The 17,992-nt window shown below is 41.1% G+C and overlaps 1 protein-coding gene across 6 annotated transcripts in view; it reads left to right on the top strand.

Moving 5' to 3' along the window:
* The window catches only part of lrp2a (low density lipoprotein receptor-related protein 2a), a 298,347-nt gene that overhangs the window by 75,049 nt on the left and 205,306 nt on the right, over nt 1-17,992 (top strand). For all 6 annotated transcript variants that reach the window (XM_080199227.1, XM_080199226.1, XM_080199224.1 and 3 more), the window contains 3 exons: nt 2,513-2,629; nt 14,023-14,133; nt 16,115-16,228. In XM_080199227.1, coding sequence (XP_080055353.1) covers nt 2,513-2,629; nt 14,023-14,133; nt 16,115-16,228 — 342 coding nt within the window. The remainder of the gene's footprint in view (nt 1-2,512; nt 2,630-14,022; nt 14,134-16,114; nt 16,229-17,992) is intronic.

Here is a 17,992-nt window from a genome sequence, read left to right as displayed (position 1 = left end):
AACTTGTGCTCCCTCAGGCCTCCCCTCACCCCTTGGCACTGCCTGGTGCCATGTGGGCACTGCCAGTGTGCCAGGCTTGCAGTGCCAGGGTGCCCAATGGACAGTGCCACATGCCAGCCTGGTACTCAGTGTGCCAGACTGACAGTACCCAGGTGTCTGGCAGGCAGTGCCAGGTTGGCAGTGCCCAAGGGGCAGTGCCCTGGCCTCTGACCTCTCTGGGGGCCTCACTGGTGGGGCCGTCACATCTGGTTCCCATTGCTGGGGACCAGCCGTGATCCCTGCTGATGTGGACATCCATTGGTGAGATCAGAAATCTAAGTGAGCCCCGACAATAATGTCCGGATCTCGCCAAATGGATTTAAATAAGATTCTGAATATGTAAACTGGCCTCACACTATTCCCTGGTGCAAGGCTGATTACGTAACAAAAAAAGACATGGGAGAAACAGGACCTGCCGGATGCCAGGCAGGAAACAGATTTTTAGCTTCCCACCTAAGTTTCCAACCCTGCAATGTTACTCAACCAGTGTAGGAGGGCAGGAAAATCTTGATCAATGAGTGGATCAACATTATTTGCTTGCTTTACTACCATATTTACCAATCTAATAGTCTCTTAAACCCATTTGTAATTTTCACTTCAGTAGCCATGAAAACCTATCCCGTTACATTATACTTCTTTAAAAAAATTCTACTAAATTCCCTTTTTTGCATTCTACACCTGAGTTCCTAATTTGAAAGTGTATCAATAGTATTTAAACAAACCATAGCAAACAAGTTATTGGATTCACCTTTATCAATTCTCTCATAACCATGAAAATTTTAGATCGGGCAACTGGAAATTTCATCGGGCTCAAAGGAAAACCATACAGCCTGGCAAACTAGTTGTTCCTAACTTAAATTCCTCATTCCTGCAATCTACTTTTCTTGTTCCTTTACGTATCTGCCAATTGCAATAAACTGTCCCCTTAAATGGATGGCAGGAGCTGCACAATGTACACTTGAAAATTATAGTATAAGGAAAGATTGGATAGGCTAGTTTTGACTTCCGAGGCCTGAGTTGATTGAGGTGCACAGATTATGAGAAGCCTAGAAAGAACTGACAGGAAAGACTCGCTTCCCCCAGGAGAGAGGTTGATTACCGGTGGCACAGATTTAAGGTGATTGGCAGATGGATTAGAGGGGATAATAGGAAAGATTTTATCACCCCGCGGGTGTTAGGTATCTGGAATTCACTGCCCGGATTCTTGATTGAGATAGAAACCTTCAATCCATTTAAAAGTCACCCAGATCTACACTTGAAGTGCTGGAACCTTCAAGAAAATGAGTCGAGTGCTGGATTAGAATGAGCAGACACAATGGGCTGAATGGCTTCTTTCTGTGCCATAACTTTTCTATAGTTCTTATGGTTTCTACACCAGTGCGGTCCAACCAGTGCCTTAGATAGAGTCAACACAAATTATTTTTAATGCCATGCTACTCCATCTCTTTCCTTTCTTTTTGCAAAAGATGGTGAGATATGTTTTTCTTCCGTGCAGATTTTGGGAAGTTGACCATGCAGTAAGTCTAGGTTTATTTGTGTCACAAGTAAACTTACATTAACATTGCAAAAAAGGTACAGCGAAAATCCCCTCGTTGCCACATTCCTGCGCCTGTTCGGGTACACTGAGGGAGAATTTAGCATGGCCAGTGCACTGAACCAGCTTGTCTTTTGGACTGTGGGAGGATACTGGAGCATCTGGAAGAGGACCCACACAAACACGGGGAGAATGTGCAAACTCTGCACAGACAGTGACCCAAGCCAGGAATTGAACCCGATCCTTGCTGCTGTGAGGCAGCAGTGCTAACCACTGCGCCACTATGCTGCCCCATGCGAGGCATAGTCCATTTTTAGGATTGGGTCTTAATAATAAAGGCCACCTAGTTGAATCCAAAAACTATTAATGTCATAAAATTTCAATTTCAATGCTATGAGCTGTGCACTTGCTTGAGGTCACCTATCCCGAGAAATGGTGAAGGTAGCACTGCTGATGGGAACAAGGAGATAAGTCAATTGCCAGCATTTCCCAAGTACGGCCATTCCACTTCTGTCCAGCGGGTGGGGTAAATTTCCCATCATGACTGGAAGCCTGATCTTTCCTGTACAAAGGCAACTTTTGCCTAAAAGCAAATGAAAATTATAATTATCCACCCTTCTGCCTAAAATAAGACAGGGATTGAGCATAATCTGTTGCTTTACTGTACATGTGCTAGAAGGTTGAATGATTCAAATACATCTTGTATTAGCAGGAAATAATTTTAAATGTTTAGTGTCATGGTGCGATAAATTACTCTCTACAAGTGACATGAACAGGATCGAAGGAAAGTTATATCTGTTGTTTCCTTTCCATATTGCATGGACTTAACTTATTAATAGATTCCAATGTACAATCAATGAATTGTAGTTAAGGTCTTTAAGAATGTAAAGTTCATTCTTAATTTTAACATGCCTTTCTTTCTCTTTTCTCTCTGTGTAGCTGCACAGACATGCTCCAGTCAGCAGTATACTTGCAGCAATGGAGAATGCATTCCAAATGTGTACAGGTGTGACCATGTCGATGACTGCTCTGACAAAATCGATGAAAGAGGCTGTCGTAAGTCCTTCAACCCTCATACTGCGTTTTTGTCAGCCTGTGTTCCTTTGATATTTTAGTCGCCTTGTTAGATTAAACAGCTCACTGATGGAAACAATTGTCCTCAATATGCTTCTTGTTTTCTGAAACTTGCAGCAGATTCTTCAGAGGATTAGAGCAGATATTTAAATAAAGTGAAGCAATTGCTTGGTCCTGTTACTGCTACTGGTGATGGTTGTCATTTGGTCAGTGCTAAGGGACAAGATTGAGCTGCAGTTCTGTATTTTAAATGTATAGATAGTGTTGTTGATTATTTGGTGTAATTTGAGATGAATATTTCACAAGCACGTTAGATTTCAACCACTGAGCCTATTAGAAGGAATATGATTGGGTTTGGTGATTGGAGCTACAATTCAATTTCACGCATAGTTGCGTGTTAAGATTTCCAAAGCCAAAATAAATAAAAGCGATCATGCATAACGGACTATATATGCCTGGGGTGGGAACATTTCCACTTTATATAATTATTGCAATTAAACACCATGGTACAAGTACTGTATCTGATAAAATTTCCTTTAAGACGAATGGTTTGAATGCGAACTGTGAAGGTTATCATATTGACTCATGTCACAAGAGTATGAAATCATTCTAAATTATTCTGACTTTGTAGCCATAAGCATATTGATCTTACATGAGCCATCTGGGCAAGTTCCTATATTGTATTTTATTCATGATTGCATAGTGAGGAAAATGTGTTGGGAAATATTTTATAAACAGAAAGCAACGTCATCTGTAAGCCATCCCTGAGGCAAATAATCTTTTTCTCTGTGCAATTGCTGACTGCTATTAAATGGTATTAATTGAGTAATTTGAGGGTTTCAGATATTGAGGGCTTTTACTGCTTACTGAGGGTAAGGAAGAAAAGTCTGTTTGACAGTCTGAGGAATGGACAGCTATCTCTTAGATGTCCTTAAATGGATAGACAATCTTACCCATACCATGCGCAAGGTGAAATAAAAAAAATATAGAAATTACAACCAGTTTCAGAGCACAGGTCTAGATATTCTTATCTTGATTATTATCTTGTAGGACTTTATTGAAGACATGTGAGTGACAGATTAATATGTTACAGTCGTTGCAAATTCGTTTTACATTTTGATACTTCCAGTGGATCATTGCAAACACAATCTCAACATTTGTGTTTTAACAAGCTATTAAATTGTACTATCAGACCTTTTACAGAAAGCATGAAATACAAGACAGTGGAATAAAATATTTGCCAATTAATTAAAACTGCAGGACCTGACTTAAGAATGCACTTTATTAAAAAAATAATTATCTAAGAATGTATACAGTTGTATAAAATGACAGGGATCAAAGTGGTCAATTTCGCTGAAGCTTGAAGAATCAGTTTTCGGTTTCCAAAAATGATATAGTACTGTAGGAATATGATCAAACAATGCATAAATTAGGACATTTGATACCAGCAAGCAAAGCTGGTGATGAAAGCATGGCAAACTTCAAATGAGAAGCTGATTTCGATAATTCTCATACAACCTGCATGACTACTCAATACACAAGTTCAGCAACTGTTTCATAGGTTAATCATATTAGTCATGAGCCTTTGATGGCATCTCCTATAAAGTTGCTTTTCAATCAGTGAAAACTCTCTTTTTTCAAGCATTTCCATCTCCAACATAGGAACATAAGAATTGCTCAAACATTAGGAAAAACCAAAGTCACCATCTACTTTGCCATCTACCAGACTGGTTATTGCATGACAGAGTGCAATGGTGTTAGAACATAAGAACATAAGAAATAGGAGCAGGAGTAGGCCATCTAGCCCTTCGAGCCTGCCCCGCCACTCAATAAGATCATGGCTGATCTGTCGTGGCTCAGTTCCACATTCCCGCCCTCTCCCCATAACCCTTAATCCCCTCTTTTATCAAAAACCCATCAACCTGCGTCTTAAAAATATTTAGCGAGGTAGCCTCCACCACTTCAACGGGCAGAGAATTCCAGAGATTCACCACCCTTTGAGTGAAGAAGTTCTTCCTCAACTCCGTTCTAAACCGCCCCCCCCTTGTTGCTGATCGATCATAGGAATCAATCTCTGATAGTTAGCCTAAAGCAGGTCCAATGTTCCTCATGGTTGGGATTCTCCAGTCCCACTGCTGTGAATGGAGATTTGACTGAGCGTTGGCAGTGGTAGCGGAACATTCACGTCCAGAGAATTTTGACTATGCTCAGAAAAATCACAAATAATGGAAAGCTTTGAGAACGAGAGGTCCAAAGTTACCCATTTACCTCAAACACACTGCACTTACTATATTTAATGATGAAAGTCAGAAGAAAGAATAAATAATCTAAAAAAAATGCCTACATTGCAGGGGCTAGAGTTAAGATAGAAAATGGGGACAGTGGATGGGCAGGGGAGATTTCACTTGTATGCTACATGTAATAAAATCATACATCCATTTATGAAAAGCATGGATGGGATGCTCCGGCCGTTCATGCCAGCGGAATTCTCTGGCCTCACTGCAGTGAATGGAGATTTGGCTGATTCTCATTGATGATGGCAGCAGGATGTGAACTGCCAGAAAATTCCAGCCTGTGTTTTCTATTTTGTAACAAATTACACAAAGAGATAATCTTTTCTCAGTAATAGATTTCAAATGTAAACAGGGGTGATTTTCCCCAGATTCTTTAGGTATTAAAGAGTCTCAGAGGTGATCAAGAGTGGCCTTGAGCTGCAATGTCTGGTTAGTCCACCTTTAACACAAGGCAACATTTTGCTCAAGGCGATGTTAAGAATGGTCACCCCATGGATCATTATGGCTCTGATCACCCCGTTATTGTAGTTTTACCTCAGATTCATTAACTTCTCACTCTAAAAGGGCTCTTGCTGCAGGAAATGGTCATTTGCTGAAAACACATTTAGTTATATACCATTTACAAAGATTAATTAAGTGATGTGAGAAAAATCTTTTTTACACAGTAAGGTCTGGGATGCATTTCCTGGATGTATGGTGGAAGCAGGTTCAATCAAGGCATTTAAGAGGGCATTAGATGATTACTTAAATAGAAATGATGTGCAGGGGTATGAGGAAAAAGCAGGGAAATAGCACTGAGTCATATTGACAGTTTGTGAGCCAATGAAGACATGATGGACCAAATAACCTTTTGTGCCATAACAATTCTATGATTCTATCAGACCATGACATAGCTGGAGCTATTTTCTAAGATGCTTCCCAGTCATCTTCTCTCAGTGAGTGACAGTACTGTGGCATAACTCCATATACACATGCTCAGTAGCTATCATTAGGGTTATCCCTTTGCTCCACAACCCACTGCCCCCCCCCCCCCCCCCCAAGTCTTTATCCCCATTATATACACACATTCTGCTACAACTGTCCCCAAAGTCTCTTAAAGGGAAGATCTCATTGATAGTTTCACCCAACTTTCTGAATTACTGCAGATCTCCTTCTGAGGTAGATGGGAATCCTGATGCTCCGAGGTCAGTTTGTGGGGGTTGTTACTCCTGGTTTCCCTCAGTTATGGTTCAGTAATGTGATGCTCTTTTGAGGGTCAGGGTGCTCTGCCTATGCTATTAATATCCTGTCCATTGAGATTAGGACAGATCGATTCTTTTGAATGATGCCTAATTGTGTCTTGACCATGTGTGATCCTGGCTGCTGTAGCTTCTCAATTACCGCTCCTGCGTGGTTCCAGTTTCTGATCTAAACCGTCTTTCCCTTTCCAAAAATTGGAAGGCCTTGAGTCCTAAGTCCCTGGTTAAACATAGGAGTTTAACTTTCTCAGTAGACTTCTTCCTTTTCCCTTGCTCAACAATAGTCTCCCACCATGACATTTAATTATAAGGCATAGGCAGGAAAAGAAGTTGGATCTTGAGCTTGCAGCCCAATCAGAAGCTCATGTGGGGCAAACCCAAAATATAATAGTGCTGAATGATAACTAAGCAGAGCAAGCTCAAAAGTCACCATTCTTTTTATCGAACATAGAACGTAGAACAGTACAGCACAGTATAAGCCCTTCAGCCCTCAATGTTGTGCCAAGCTATGACCAAACCCAAGATCAAGCTATCCCACTCCCTATCATTCTGGTGTGCTCCATGTACCTATCCAATAACCGCTTTAAAGTTCCTAAAGTGTCCGACTCCACAATCACAGCTGGCACCCATTCCACACCCCAACCACTCTCTGAGTGAAGAATCTGCCTCAGACATCCTTCCTGTATCTCCTACCATGAACCTTATAGTTATGCCCCCAGTAACAGCTAAATCCACCCGAGCAAAGTCTCTGGACATCCACTCTATCTATCCCTCTCATCATCTTATAAACCTCTATTAAGTCGCCTCTCATCCTCCTCCACTCTAAAGAGAAAGGACCCAGCTCCCTCAACCTTTCTTCACAAGACCTACCCTCCAAATCAGGCAGCACCCTGGTAAATCTCCTCTGCACTCTCTCCAATGCTTCCACATCCTTTTTATAGTAAGGTGACCAGAACTGAACACAATATTCCAAATGTGGTGTCACCAACATCCAGTATAGTTGCAGCATAACCCCATGGCTCTTAAACCCCCGTTAATAAATGCTGACGCACTATAAGCCTACTTCACGGCTCTATCTACTTGAGTGGCAACCTTCAGAGATCTGTGGATATGAACCCCAAGATCTCTCTATTCCTTCACATTCCTCAGAATCTTGCCATTGGCCCTGTAATCCATATTCAAGTTTGTTTTACCAAAGTGAATCACCAAGAGGTCTTTGACAGTGTGTACTCTTCAATTCACTTCTATGTTAGCCTGTGGGTATTTTGGGGAGCTTGTGACATGTAAACATCCATACGACCCTGTAATGCATTGAACCACTCATGATGAAATGTGGTCTGTTATTAGGGATGACAATGCTGGGAATATTAGTCCACCACCATAAGAAATATCTTCCCTTTATAGTCAAATGAAACCAAAGTGTTCACAAGGTCTTAATGGAAAGGAAAGCAAAAGTGTTTATTTCTGCTCCTGCCACAGCTGGAGACATCAGCTCAATAGAATAAGAAATCCCCAGTCATCATCTGTTATTATGGTTTTATCTCAGGATTTATAGTTTTTTACTTTAGAAGAGTTATTGCTGGAGGCAATGGTATTTTATTGAAAACACATTTATTTATGCACCAATTACAAAGGTTAAATAAGACTACAACATAGCTGGAGTTATTCTCTAAGATACTTCTCAGTCATCTTCTGTCAGTGAGTGACATCACTGTAACATAGCTCCTTACCCACAAGCTTATTAACTGTCATTAGAGTTAACTGTTACAATGACCAACAAAATGTACTCCTAACTCGCATTAAAGAGGCTACATGCCTATTTTTAGGAGGGCATCATAGTGGACAACCTCTTTTAATAGCAACTAGCTGAATAGTAGTAAAGAAGTCATTAGTGAGGATTTTGGGCTTTAATTAAAGCCACTGTTTACTTGCTGCTGGAGATTGACAGGAGTACTGGGTTTGAAGAGGACTTTTAATGCATATCAGGTGACTTTCTGGGGCACTTCATAAAGCTGTATTAACATTTATTTCACAAAGTCTCTGCGGACATCACCAGTGAGAGCGAGTGCTATGCTATTATTATTACCTGGGATGGAAGGAATGCACACTTTGACTAACCCCACCACTCCATAGGTTGCACCATTCATTTAAAAGTTTGATTCACTCAATAAAATGGCCACTTGTTTGCCTTTGCTACTGTTACCAAGAATAAAAGAGACTTTAACCAGTCTTCTTTAAGTAAACAACCAATTTATTAGTTTATTATAAAACTAGTCCTGTCAAATAGAAAGGCAAAACTTAACATATTATATGAAATATGAATGCATACTCATTACTTTTTCAAGATATCCCAAATCACCCACAAACACACACACACACACCCAAAGGTTAAAAGTCAATGCTTCAAGGTGGAGTCCTTGAAATGGTGTCTGGATTATATGGTGGTTATCTCAGCACTAATCTACAAGCAAGCAGTGAACTTGCACAGCTTTGCAGGCAGGATCAAGGGACAGCTGCAGTTACCCTATTCCAGTATGCAGAGCAACTTCCAGCTATGGACAGGCTCTGGGCTGCAAAAATGTTGCTGTCCTCTTTTCACAAGCAGTTGGTCCTCCTTCTTCTCAAACCAAAACCAACCTTTAAATGTAGTTTTCCAGGCATTTGTTTTTCAGAGCTTTAAACCAGGTAGTGCACCCTTTGTACACTTTCCACCCAGATTAAGAGATTTCTAGCTTATTTAAAACTGCTTAATTACCATTTCTAATAAAAGATCTCCCATCCAGAAATAGCAAATGGTCCTTAAATTAACCATTTAAAAAGTGCCTTTTAAAACCCAAGTTCTTCCAAAATATTCTTAGTCTTTGAAGATTAACAATTTTCTGTGATTAAAGTGTTCCTGACACTATCATACATGATTAGAGATCATATAAGAATCACCAGGAAATAGGACTAACTTGGTCATGAGCATCATTATACAAACCAAGCGAAACTTTAATATGCAAAGTCAGAAAAATAAATCAATTTACATTAACTGTCTTATATTCTGACATTCAGTTTTAACATGAGGGACATGTAAACTAACAGACAAACTGTGGATGAACATACCACCTTGCACGACAACTGAAGAACAGCTAATGTGGTTCTGCTATTTAACAAGGGTTGTAGAGATAAACCAGGGAACCACTGACCAGTGAGTCTCATGTCAGTGGTGGGGAAACTATTGGAAAAACTTCTGAAGGAGGGGCAAAGCTTGATCAGGGATAGTCAGCATGGCTTCGTCAGAAGGAGGTCATGCCTAACAAGTTTGATGGAATTGTTTGAGGAGATGACCAGGTGTGTAGACGTTGGTAGTGCAGTTGATGTAGTGTATATGAATTTCAGCAAAGCCTTGGACGAGGTCCCACATGGGAGACTTGTAAAGTAGATAAATGACGTGAGGTACAGGGTAATTTGATAAAGTGGATTCAAAATTGGCTTAGTTGAAGAAGACAGAGCATGGTGACAGAAGGCTGCTTTAGTGATTGGAAGCCAGTATCCAGTACGCACCATGAGGATCAGTATTGGGCCCTTTATTTTTCATCATTTATGTAAATAACATAGATGTCTATATGGGGGATAAGATTAGTAAGTTTGCAGATGACACAAAGATTCGTTGGGTGGTTAACAGTTAACAGTTTACCCCAGTCCAATGCCGGCATCTCCACATCATGGTTAACAGTGAGGCAGAGCGTCTTGGGCTACAAAAAGATATAGACAGAATGGTCAAATGGGCACATAAATGGCAGATGGAATTTAACTCTGAAAAGCATGAGGTGATACACTTCGGAAGGAGCATTTTGACAAGGAAGTACTCGATGAATGGTAGGATGATAGGAAATTCTGCGGAAAAGAGGAACACTGGCATGTTTGTCCACGGATCTCTGAAGATGGAAGAGCATGTTAGTATGGTGGTGAGAAAGGGCACATGAGACACTTGTCTTTATCAATCAATTGCCCATAATTGAAGTTGAGTCTTATCTGGTGGGGGTGTAATCACTCCCTTCAGAAAGTTAGTTGAAAACCACTGAAAGTCACTCTACATCTGCTGAGAATTTTCCACCCTGGATCAGCTCAGTTCACCCAGGAACTGGTGATGCCCAAAACAGCTCAGAGTGTCATTGATGACTACTGGAAGAGAGACATCTTCCAGTGGTGAATAGTTTCTGTGCCTCAGTGGCTGGTTTTGTTTCTCTGGAATTTGCAGCTCAAGTCACAAGTTTTCATTGTTAAAAACCAGAGGAGTCAATTGGAGAGCACACAAGGCTGGGATAAAAATTCAGATTGGTCAGTAAAACAACTTTACTCAAACTAAATATCAACCGGGGGCGGGGGCGGGGGCGGGGTGGGGGGGGGGGGTGTTGTAAATGGAGGCCAATGCCATACTGTCTATTTAAGGTCACTTCCCAATCCCAATGCTTCCTGCAGTGATCCATATAGATTCCAATAAAAAGTATGAGGGGAAAGATCACAAGTTTGTTTGAATTGTTTGAGAAGATGACGAGGTGTATAGACAGGGGTAGTACAGTCGATGTAGGCTTTCAGCAAAGTCTTTGACAAGGTCCCACATGGGAGACTTGTAAAGTAGATAAATGACATGAGTTACAGGGTAATTTGATAAAGTGGATTCAAAATTGGCTCAGTTGAAGGAGACAGAGGGTGATGACAGAAGGCTGCTTTAGTGACTGGAAGCTTGTGACCAGTGCGCACCACAAGGATCAGTATTGGGCCCTCTACTTTTCTTCCCACAAGTCTGAAAGACATGCTGGTTAGGTGTATTGTCCATCCTAAATTCTCTCTCAGCACACCCAAACAGACGCCAGAGTATGGTGATTAGCGGATTTTCACAATAATCTCATTGCAGTGTTAATGTAAACCTATTTGTGACACTAATAAAATAAATTTTAATAAACTAAACTTATGACATACCAGTGTACCGCAACACACCCATTGAAAACCACTACAATAGTATATGAGGTAGCCTATCCGGGATATCGCATAGATGCACAAGGATTACACCCTGTGGAAGACAAAGTCAGAGTAATAAAAACGACACTGGCACCAAAAAACACATCTGAACTCAAGTCATTGGTGAATTACTATTAGCGTTTTGTACCAAACTTGTCCACATTATTGGTCCTCTTTGCATATGCTGCTAAAGAAGCAGCAGAATTGGTTTCAGAAGCTGCCCCAGAGAGCAGCTTTTAACAGAATAAAGCAATTGTTACAATCATCAAGTTTAGTATTGCATGCAACCTATCTAAGAAACTGGTGTGAACCACCTCTCCATCTGGTGTCGATGCAGTATTGTCCCATGAGATAGATGGGATGGATTGTCCCACGAGGTAGATGAGATGGATGATGGATTTGAAAGACCGATAGGGCGTACACCCTCTCAGAGAGCAAAACCTCTCAGATTGAAAAATAAAAGGCTTGTCAATAGTTTATGGGGTAAATAATTTGTACCACTATGTATATGGGAGGCAATTTATCATTATCACTCTGGGGTCTTTTTAAAGAAGATAAGCAAATTTGCCAATCGCATCAGCAAGAATTCAGTGTTGGGTGTTCATTCTGTCCGCCAGCGAATATACATTCAAGCACCGGCCTGGAACACATATTGTGAATGTGGATGTGCTTAGTCGTCTGCCTTTAACGCAAGTGTTACACCTCCTCCAGTGCCACATTGTGTTGAATTTCTTGGACATGTTGTCAGATTAGGCACAATAAGTTAAGTATTGGACCTGTAAGGATCCACCCGCTGTAATCCAAGGTGAGGCACAGGGTAGTTTGGGCCAGTGAGCCAGTTTTTGAAGAGATTAAATCATATTATAGTTGAAAAGATCAATTAAATTGTGAAGATGGCACCATACTTTGGGGGAACCAGAGCTCCAGATCCGAATGCAAGATTTCAGAGTGCCCGTGTACCAGAAAGGGAGTTGAATTGAATAGTACCCATCTGAGTCTATCTAAGGTAAAGATGTTCACCTGGAGGTATGTATGGTGGCCAACATTGACAGTCCAGTAAAACACTGTGAACAGTGCCTGTTGCAACAAAAGTTGCCTGCTACATGAAGAAGGGAGGATAGGAGTTGAAGAATCTATGCTCCCATCAGGTACCGTGGGCTTGGCCTCACTGATTCCATACTGATGCTCCTCACTTCAGGATCAGGAATATATTTTTAGAAATTCTTTCTAGGGATGTGGGCATCACTGGCTAGGCCAGGACTTATTGCCCGCTTCTAATTGCAATTGAGAGAAAGTGGTGGTGAGCTGCCTCTAGAACCACTGCAGTCCAAGTGGTGTATGTACACCCCCGATGCTTTTAAAAAGAAAGTTCCAGGATTTTGACCCAATGATAATGAAAGACAGGATGGTGTATAGCTTGGAGGTAGTGGTGTTCCCATGCATCTGCGGTAGATGTTAAAGGTTGCTGGCTTGGAAGATGCTACTTGCCAGTGTCGTGGAAGGAGTCAATCTTTAAGGTGCTGGTTAGGTGCCAGTCACGTAGGCTGCTTTGTCCTGGATGATATCAAGCTTCTTGAGTGCTGTTGGAACTGCACTCACTAAGGCAAGAGAAGAGTATTTAATCACACTCCTGATTTGTGCCATGTTGATGGTGGGAAGACTCTGGGAGTCAAGAGGTGAGTTACTTGCCACAGGATTCCCAAGACTTGCTCTTGTAACCACAGTATTCCTAAGGCTGATCCAGTTCAGTTTCTGGTCAATGCTCACTGCAGGATGTAGATAATGTTAATGTCAAGGGAAGATGGTTAGATCCTGTCTTGTCAAAGATGATCATTGCCTGGTACTTGTGTGACTCACAACATTTGGCAGCATTTTATCTGAGGTGCGATGTCCCTTTATGCACTGCTGGAAATTGTTGCCTTCAACTTGTGTAGTCTGCAATTTATGACAAGGTTGACATTCTATTGGTAGCAGTGGGGATGAAGACTGTGTCCAATAAACATATGCAAAGTCAAGTAAAAGTTGATAAAATGGTTGCTCAAAACCACTTTAATTGCTGAAGACAAGTGAGGTTATTCCAGTTATTTGTGCCATTGGATGAGATCACGTCCTTTTCTAAATGAGTGTATGTGAGATATATATCTTTAAAACATTTAAAGATAAAGTGGGGGGGTGGTGTTGCAGAGACTATTAGATTTAAAATTGGAGTTTGTTTGTTATGGAGTCGCACGGGGGCACAGTGGTTAGCACTGCTGCCTCACAGCGGCAGGGACTCGGGTTCAATTCCAGCCTTGGGTCACTATTTGTGTAGAGTTTGCACATTCTCCTTGGTGTGGGTTTCCTCTAGGTGCTCCAGTTCTCTCCCACAGTCCAAAGATATGCGGGTTAGGTTGATTGACCATACTAAATTAACCCTCGTGTCAGGGGATTAGAAAGGTAAATATGAGGGTTTATGGGACTGGGGCCTGGGTTTATGGTCGGTGCAGACTCAATGGGCCAAATGTTCTCCTTCTGCATTGTAGTCATTCTATGATTCTACGAGTGCAAAGTGGCTGCATGTTAAGCACTGAATAGCCTCCATTAAAGGCTATTCCATATGATTTTATGAGTCTTTATATGGATGGAAAATTCACAGGGTGAAGACAACTGTTACATGTCAGAAAAATTTTTAAAGACTAAAACAAACCTCTATCTTGCAGGAGCCTTCAGATGTTTGGATCATTTTGAACCTTCACCTTTGCACTAAAATGTGCATTCTCTATGCGCGTGCTATATATGTGGCCGGTTAACTTTCGAAAATGTTGTGAATTAGTCATTTGTCCTTCTCCTTTTCCTTTAGATTACCCTATTTGCACTCAGATGGAGTGCTCAAATGGAGCCTGTTACAACTCTAGCCAGCATTGTGATGGAGTGCTGAACTGCAGGGATGGAACAGATGAAAGCAATTGCAGTATGTTCTGCTTTCCTGATGTTTAGATCCTAACTGCCTTGCTGTAACAAATCACCAGTTGAAGACAATGATATGCAGACATACTGAAACACAGACTGTGTCTGAAACAATTTAATATGTTCTCTGCCAGTTTGAAAAAGTAAATAATGAGTGTCGCAACAAACATAATCAGAAGAATTTTCTGTCTACTCATGGAGACTGGTAGAGTTATTAGGGATTGAGGGATTATTAGGTAAATGTATAGGAGTGTGGGAATAGGGCCTGGGTGGGATTGTGATCGGTGCAGACTTGATGGGCCAAAGGGCCTGTTTCTGCACTGTAGGGTTCTATGTTCTAGAATAGTAGTTATCACAGGATGGATCAATAGAAATAAAAATTGGGTGGTTTCTATAATTAAAGGCTGTTGCATTTCATCAGTTTTATGCTCAGGCATTTGGTACTCAATTTGTGGAATGCAGAGAAGTTATGCATCATTTCTATCATTATGGTAATCACACACAAATAACACACCAATGTGTTCAAAAGGAATTATGCTATTGTGATATGGATTTTCAAACAGAGATATTTAGCTTACGCAGTCCGTACAATTTAACCGCCACATAAATAGTAGCCCCAAACTGAAGAGCACACTCTGTTCCCGCATCTCTTCTGCTCCCTCAAAGACTTTCCTAACCAATTCTTCAATTTTGACATAGGGCAGGATTTTCCAGCCACGCTTGCCCCAAAACTGGAAAATCCCACCCACAATCAATGGACCTTTGATGGTCTGCCTCCCCTCCATCCCCTCCCCCATGCCTACTACGATTCTCATGGCAGGTGGAACGGAACAATTCCAGCCCCCGCCACCACCCCCCCCCCCCCAACCCCCCCATAGTCTCTGCTTCATGTACTACCTCTTGTATTGCATTCCATAAGCTCACAGAAAAAAAATGTTAAAATGGTGAATCCAGCAACAAACATTTGATGTTGACACCTCTTTTCAAAAAATGAATGTGCAAAAACTGTGATTTTTATTACTCACCAGCTAATTTTAGGGGCTTTAGCTATTCTATCTGGGTGAACATTTGTACTATTCCAATAGGGAAGGGAGGCGAATATCCACTAGCTTCAGAAATGAAGCTTAATAGTCATACTGTCATTGTTGGCTGTCTCCCAATGCTGTGTTGAAACTTTAAACAAAGTTCTGATTTGCGTACAAAGATTAATTGCTAATTGAGTTGCTAAAGGTCGCAGAAAATTATGCCTGAAAGTAAGAATAGAATAGGACAGAAGCTATTCCAATGTTTATCCCTCAAAAATACTGGCGTAAATTCTTGATACGAAAACTTTTCAGTTTTCACTCACTTTTTTTTAAATTTGGCACCTCACCAGAATCATCATTCTTTACTCGTGACAAAGATGTGAGATAGTGCGAGTTAGTGAGTTATTCAACTATGGATCCTGTTCTCAACTGACAGCCTCACATACATACACATTTCCAGCAGGGAGTTACCATAAGATAAATACTGTGGAAGCTGGAATCTGAAACAAAAACAGAAAATGCTCAAAAATCCCAGCAGGTCTGACAGCATCTATGGGGAGAGAATAGAGCTAATCGCCAGAATTCTATATCCTGCCTGCCACGGAATTGGAACAGGCGAATGGAAATGTCAGTTGACCTCGGTCTGGAGGTCACCTGAAAATTGGGGTTACCGGACAGTTTTCAGGAGTGGCAACTCAGCTGATCGTTTGCATTCACAGTGCAGGACGTATGGGTAAATTATGTCTGCCCACATGGACTGGCCAACCCAGCATAGTCTGAATCCTGCCTGAACAAATAGTTTGAGATTTTACTGAGTTATTCATTTATTTATCAACCCATAGATGTTAGAACTGTACAATTTACAAACTGAACGTTTTGAAAAAGAATGTGAACGCTGTATTTATTTTCCGTCTTTCTTACGCCCAACCTTTCCCTCACCTCTTTTCCAACCCTTTGCAGCGCAGAGATGTAACCGCGGTCAGTTTCAGTGTGCCAATGGAGAATGCATCCCAGAAATATTTGTATGTGATCACGATGACGACTGTGGCGATGGAAGTGATGAGCAAAAATGTGGTAATGTTTATTTTCTGGAATAGTCATTTTATTGTTTCCTACTGTGTGAAACAAATTAGAGGTATTAGGCACAATCTGCTGCACATTTCTTACAGAGTTAGAAAGGGTTAAAAATTTACTATTTGTAATTGGATGGTCTAAAATTACAGCATTTGGATAACCTATAATTGAACTCAGGGAAGCGGTGTCTTATTTTTAAAATGCAGTTTCAAGACTAAAATATTGAGATGCTGCGACAAGCATAGGGATGAGATTGAAGCCTGATCTATGTAATGTTTCATATTCTGTTTAAATAGGACATTTGTTGAGACTCCTTTGCAGTCCAGAAATATATATTTTTTTCATATGAATTTAGTGTTTATCAAGTTGAGCAACACTAATCTTGGGAAATTGAACCCTTAGAGCACTAAGTAATTCAAGTACATAAGAATGCAAACGGACACTTATTTTCTCTCCCCCAGTGTTCAGCCTTAGAATAGCAACCTCTGCAGTGTCAGTTGTTATGTGAATGTCTTTGTTATAGGGTAATCCTGTGTTATGGGAGTGGTAGAATTATGATTATGAAGCTGGAGTAATAATCCACAGATCTGGCATACTGCTCTGAATAAATTAATTCAAATTCAATTAATTAAATAAATTAAAAGCTAGAATTATTAATGGTGAATTGGAACTGTTGTTAAAAAGATCTGCAGCATTGTGGCTGACTTGGAACTGCCATTGAAATACCCTAGCAAGCAACACACTTGCATCAAACTACTACAGAAAAGTTCAGTAAGAGCATAGACTGGACCATCTGGTATTGAACTTGGTCCCAGATGCAAAGACACATCCTGCCGAGTTGATCTTGCAAAGTCCTCCTCAGTAACCTTTGGGGATTTATGCCAAGGTTGGGAGAGATATTCCTTGATTTTCAAAGCTGACATAGTCATATTCACAGAATTGTACCTTACAGAAATGCCTGGGGCTCCTTTGTTACAGCCACTAGAGTTACTGGCACAGTGGTATATAGTTGGGATGATCCTGGGAATTCTCAAGTTGTCTCTGGATTCCTGAAGTCTTGTGACATTACGTTAAATATGGGCAAGGAAACCTGCTGATTACAACATCCTACCCTCTGGAAACTGATGAATTACCCCTCCATGTTTAACACCACCTAACAACATTTTGGCTTGGACTGATAAGTGGCAAATAACATTCATGTTACACAAGTGCGAGGCAATGACCACCTCCAACAAGGGAGTGTCTAATCATCTCCCTTTGACATTCAACAGCATTTCCATTGCTGAATCCCCCACTATCAACATCCTGGATTTACCATTGACCAGAAACTGAACTGTATCAATCATTATAAGTATATGGCTATAAGAGCAGGTCAGAAACTGGGAATTCTGTAGACAGTAACTCATCTCCTGAATTCCCAAAGTCTATCCTTCATCTACAAGGCACAAGTCAGGAGTGTAATGGAATTCTCTCCACTGCTGGATGCGTACAGCTTGACATCATCCAGGAGAAAGCAGCCTGCTTGATTAGCAGCCCATCCACAAACATTCATTCCCTCACCCAGGAATGCATTTTGGAAGCAGCCTGTACCATCTACAAGGTGCACTGCAGCAACTCACCAAGATTCCTTCGACAGCATCTTTCAAATCTGCGACATCTGCCTCCTAGAAGGACAAGGACAGAAGACACATGGGAGCAATACCCGCTTGCAAGTGCTCCTCCAAGCCACACACCACGCTGACTTGGACTTATGTTGCCATTGTC

This window comes from Carcharhinus amblyrhynchos, chromosome 11, assembly GCF_965287045.1.
Source record: "Carcharhinus amblyrhynchos chromosome 11, sCarAmb.v2.hapA, whole genome shotgun sequence".
Taxonomy (NCBI): Eukaryota; Metazoa; Chordata; class Chondrichthyes; order Carcharhiniformes; family Carcharhinidae; genus Carcharhinus; species Carcharhinus amblyrhynchos.
The sequence above is the reverse complement of the archived record's forward strand: the minus strand, read 5'-3'. Positions and strand labels throughout refer to the sequence as shown.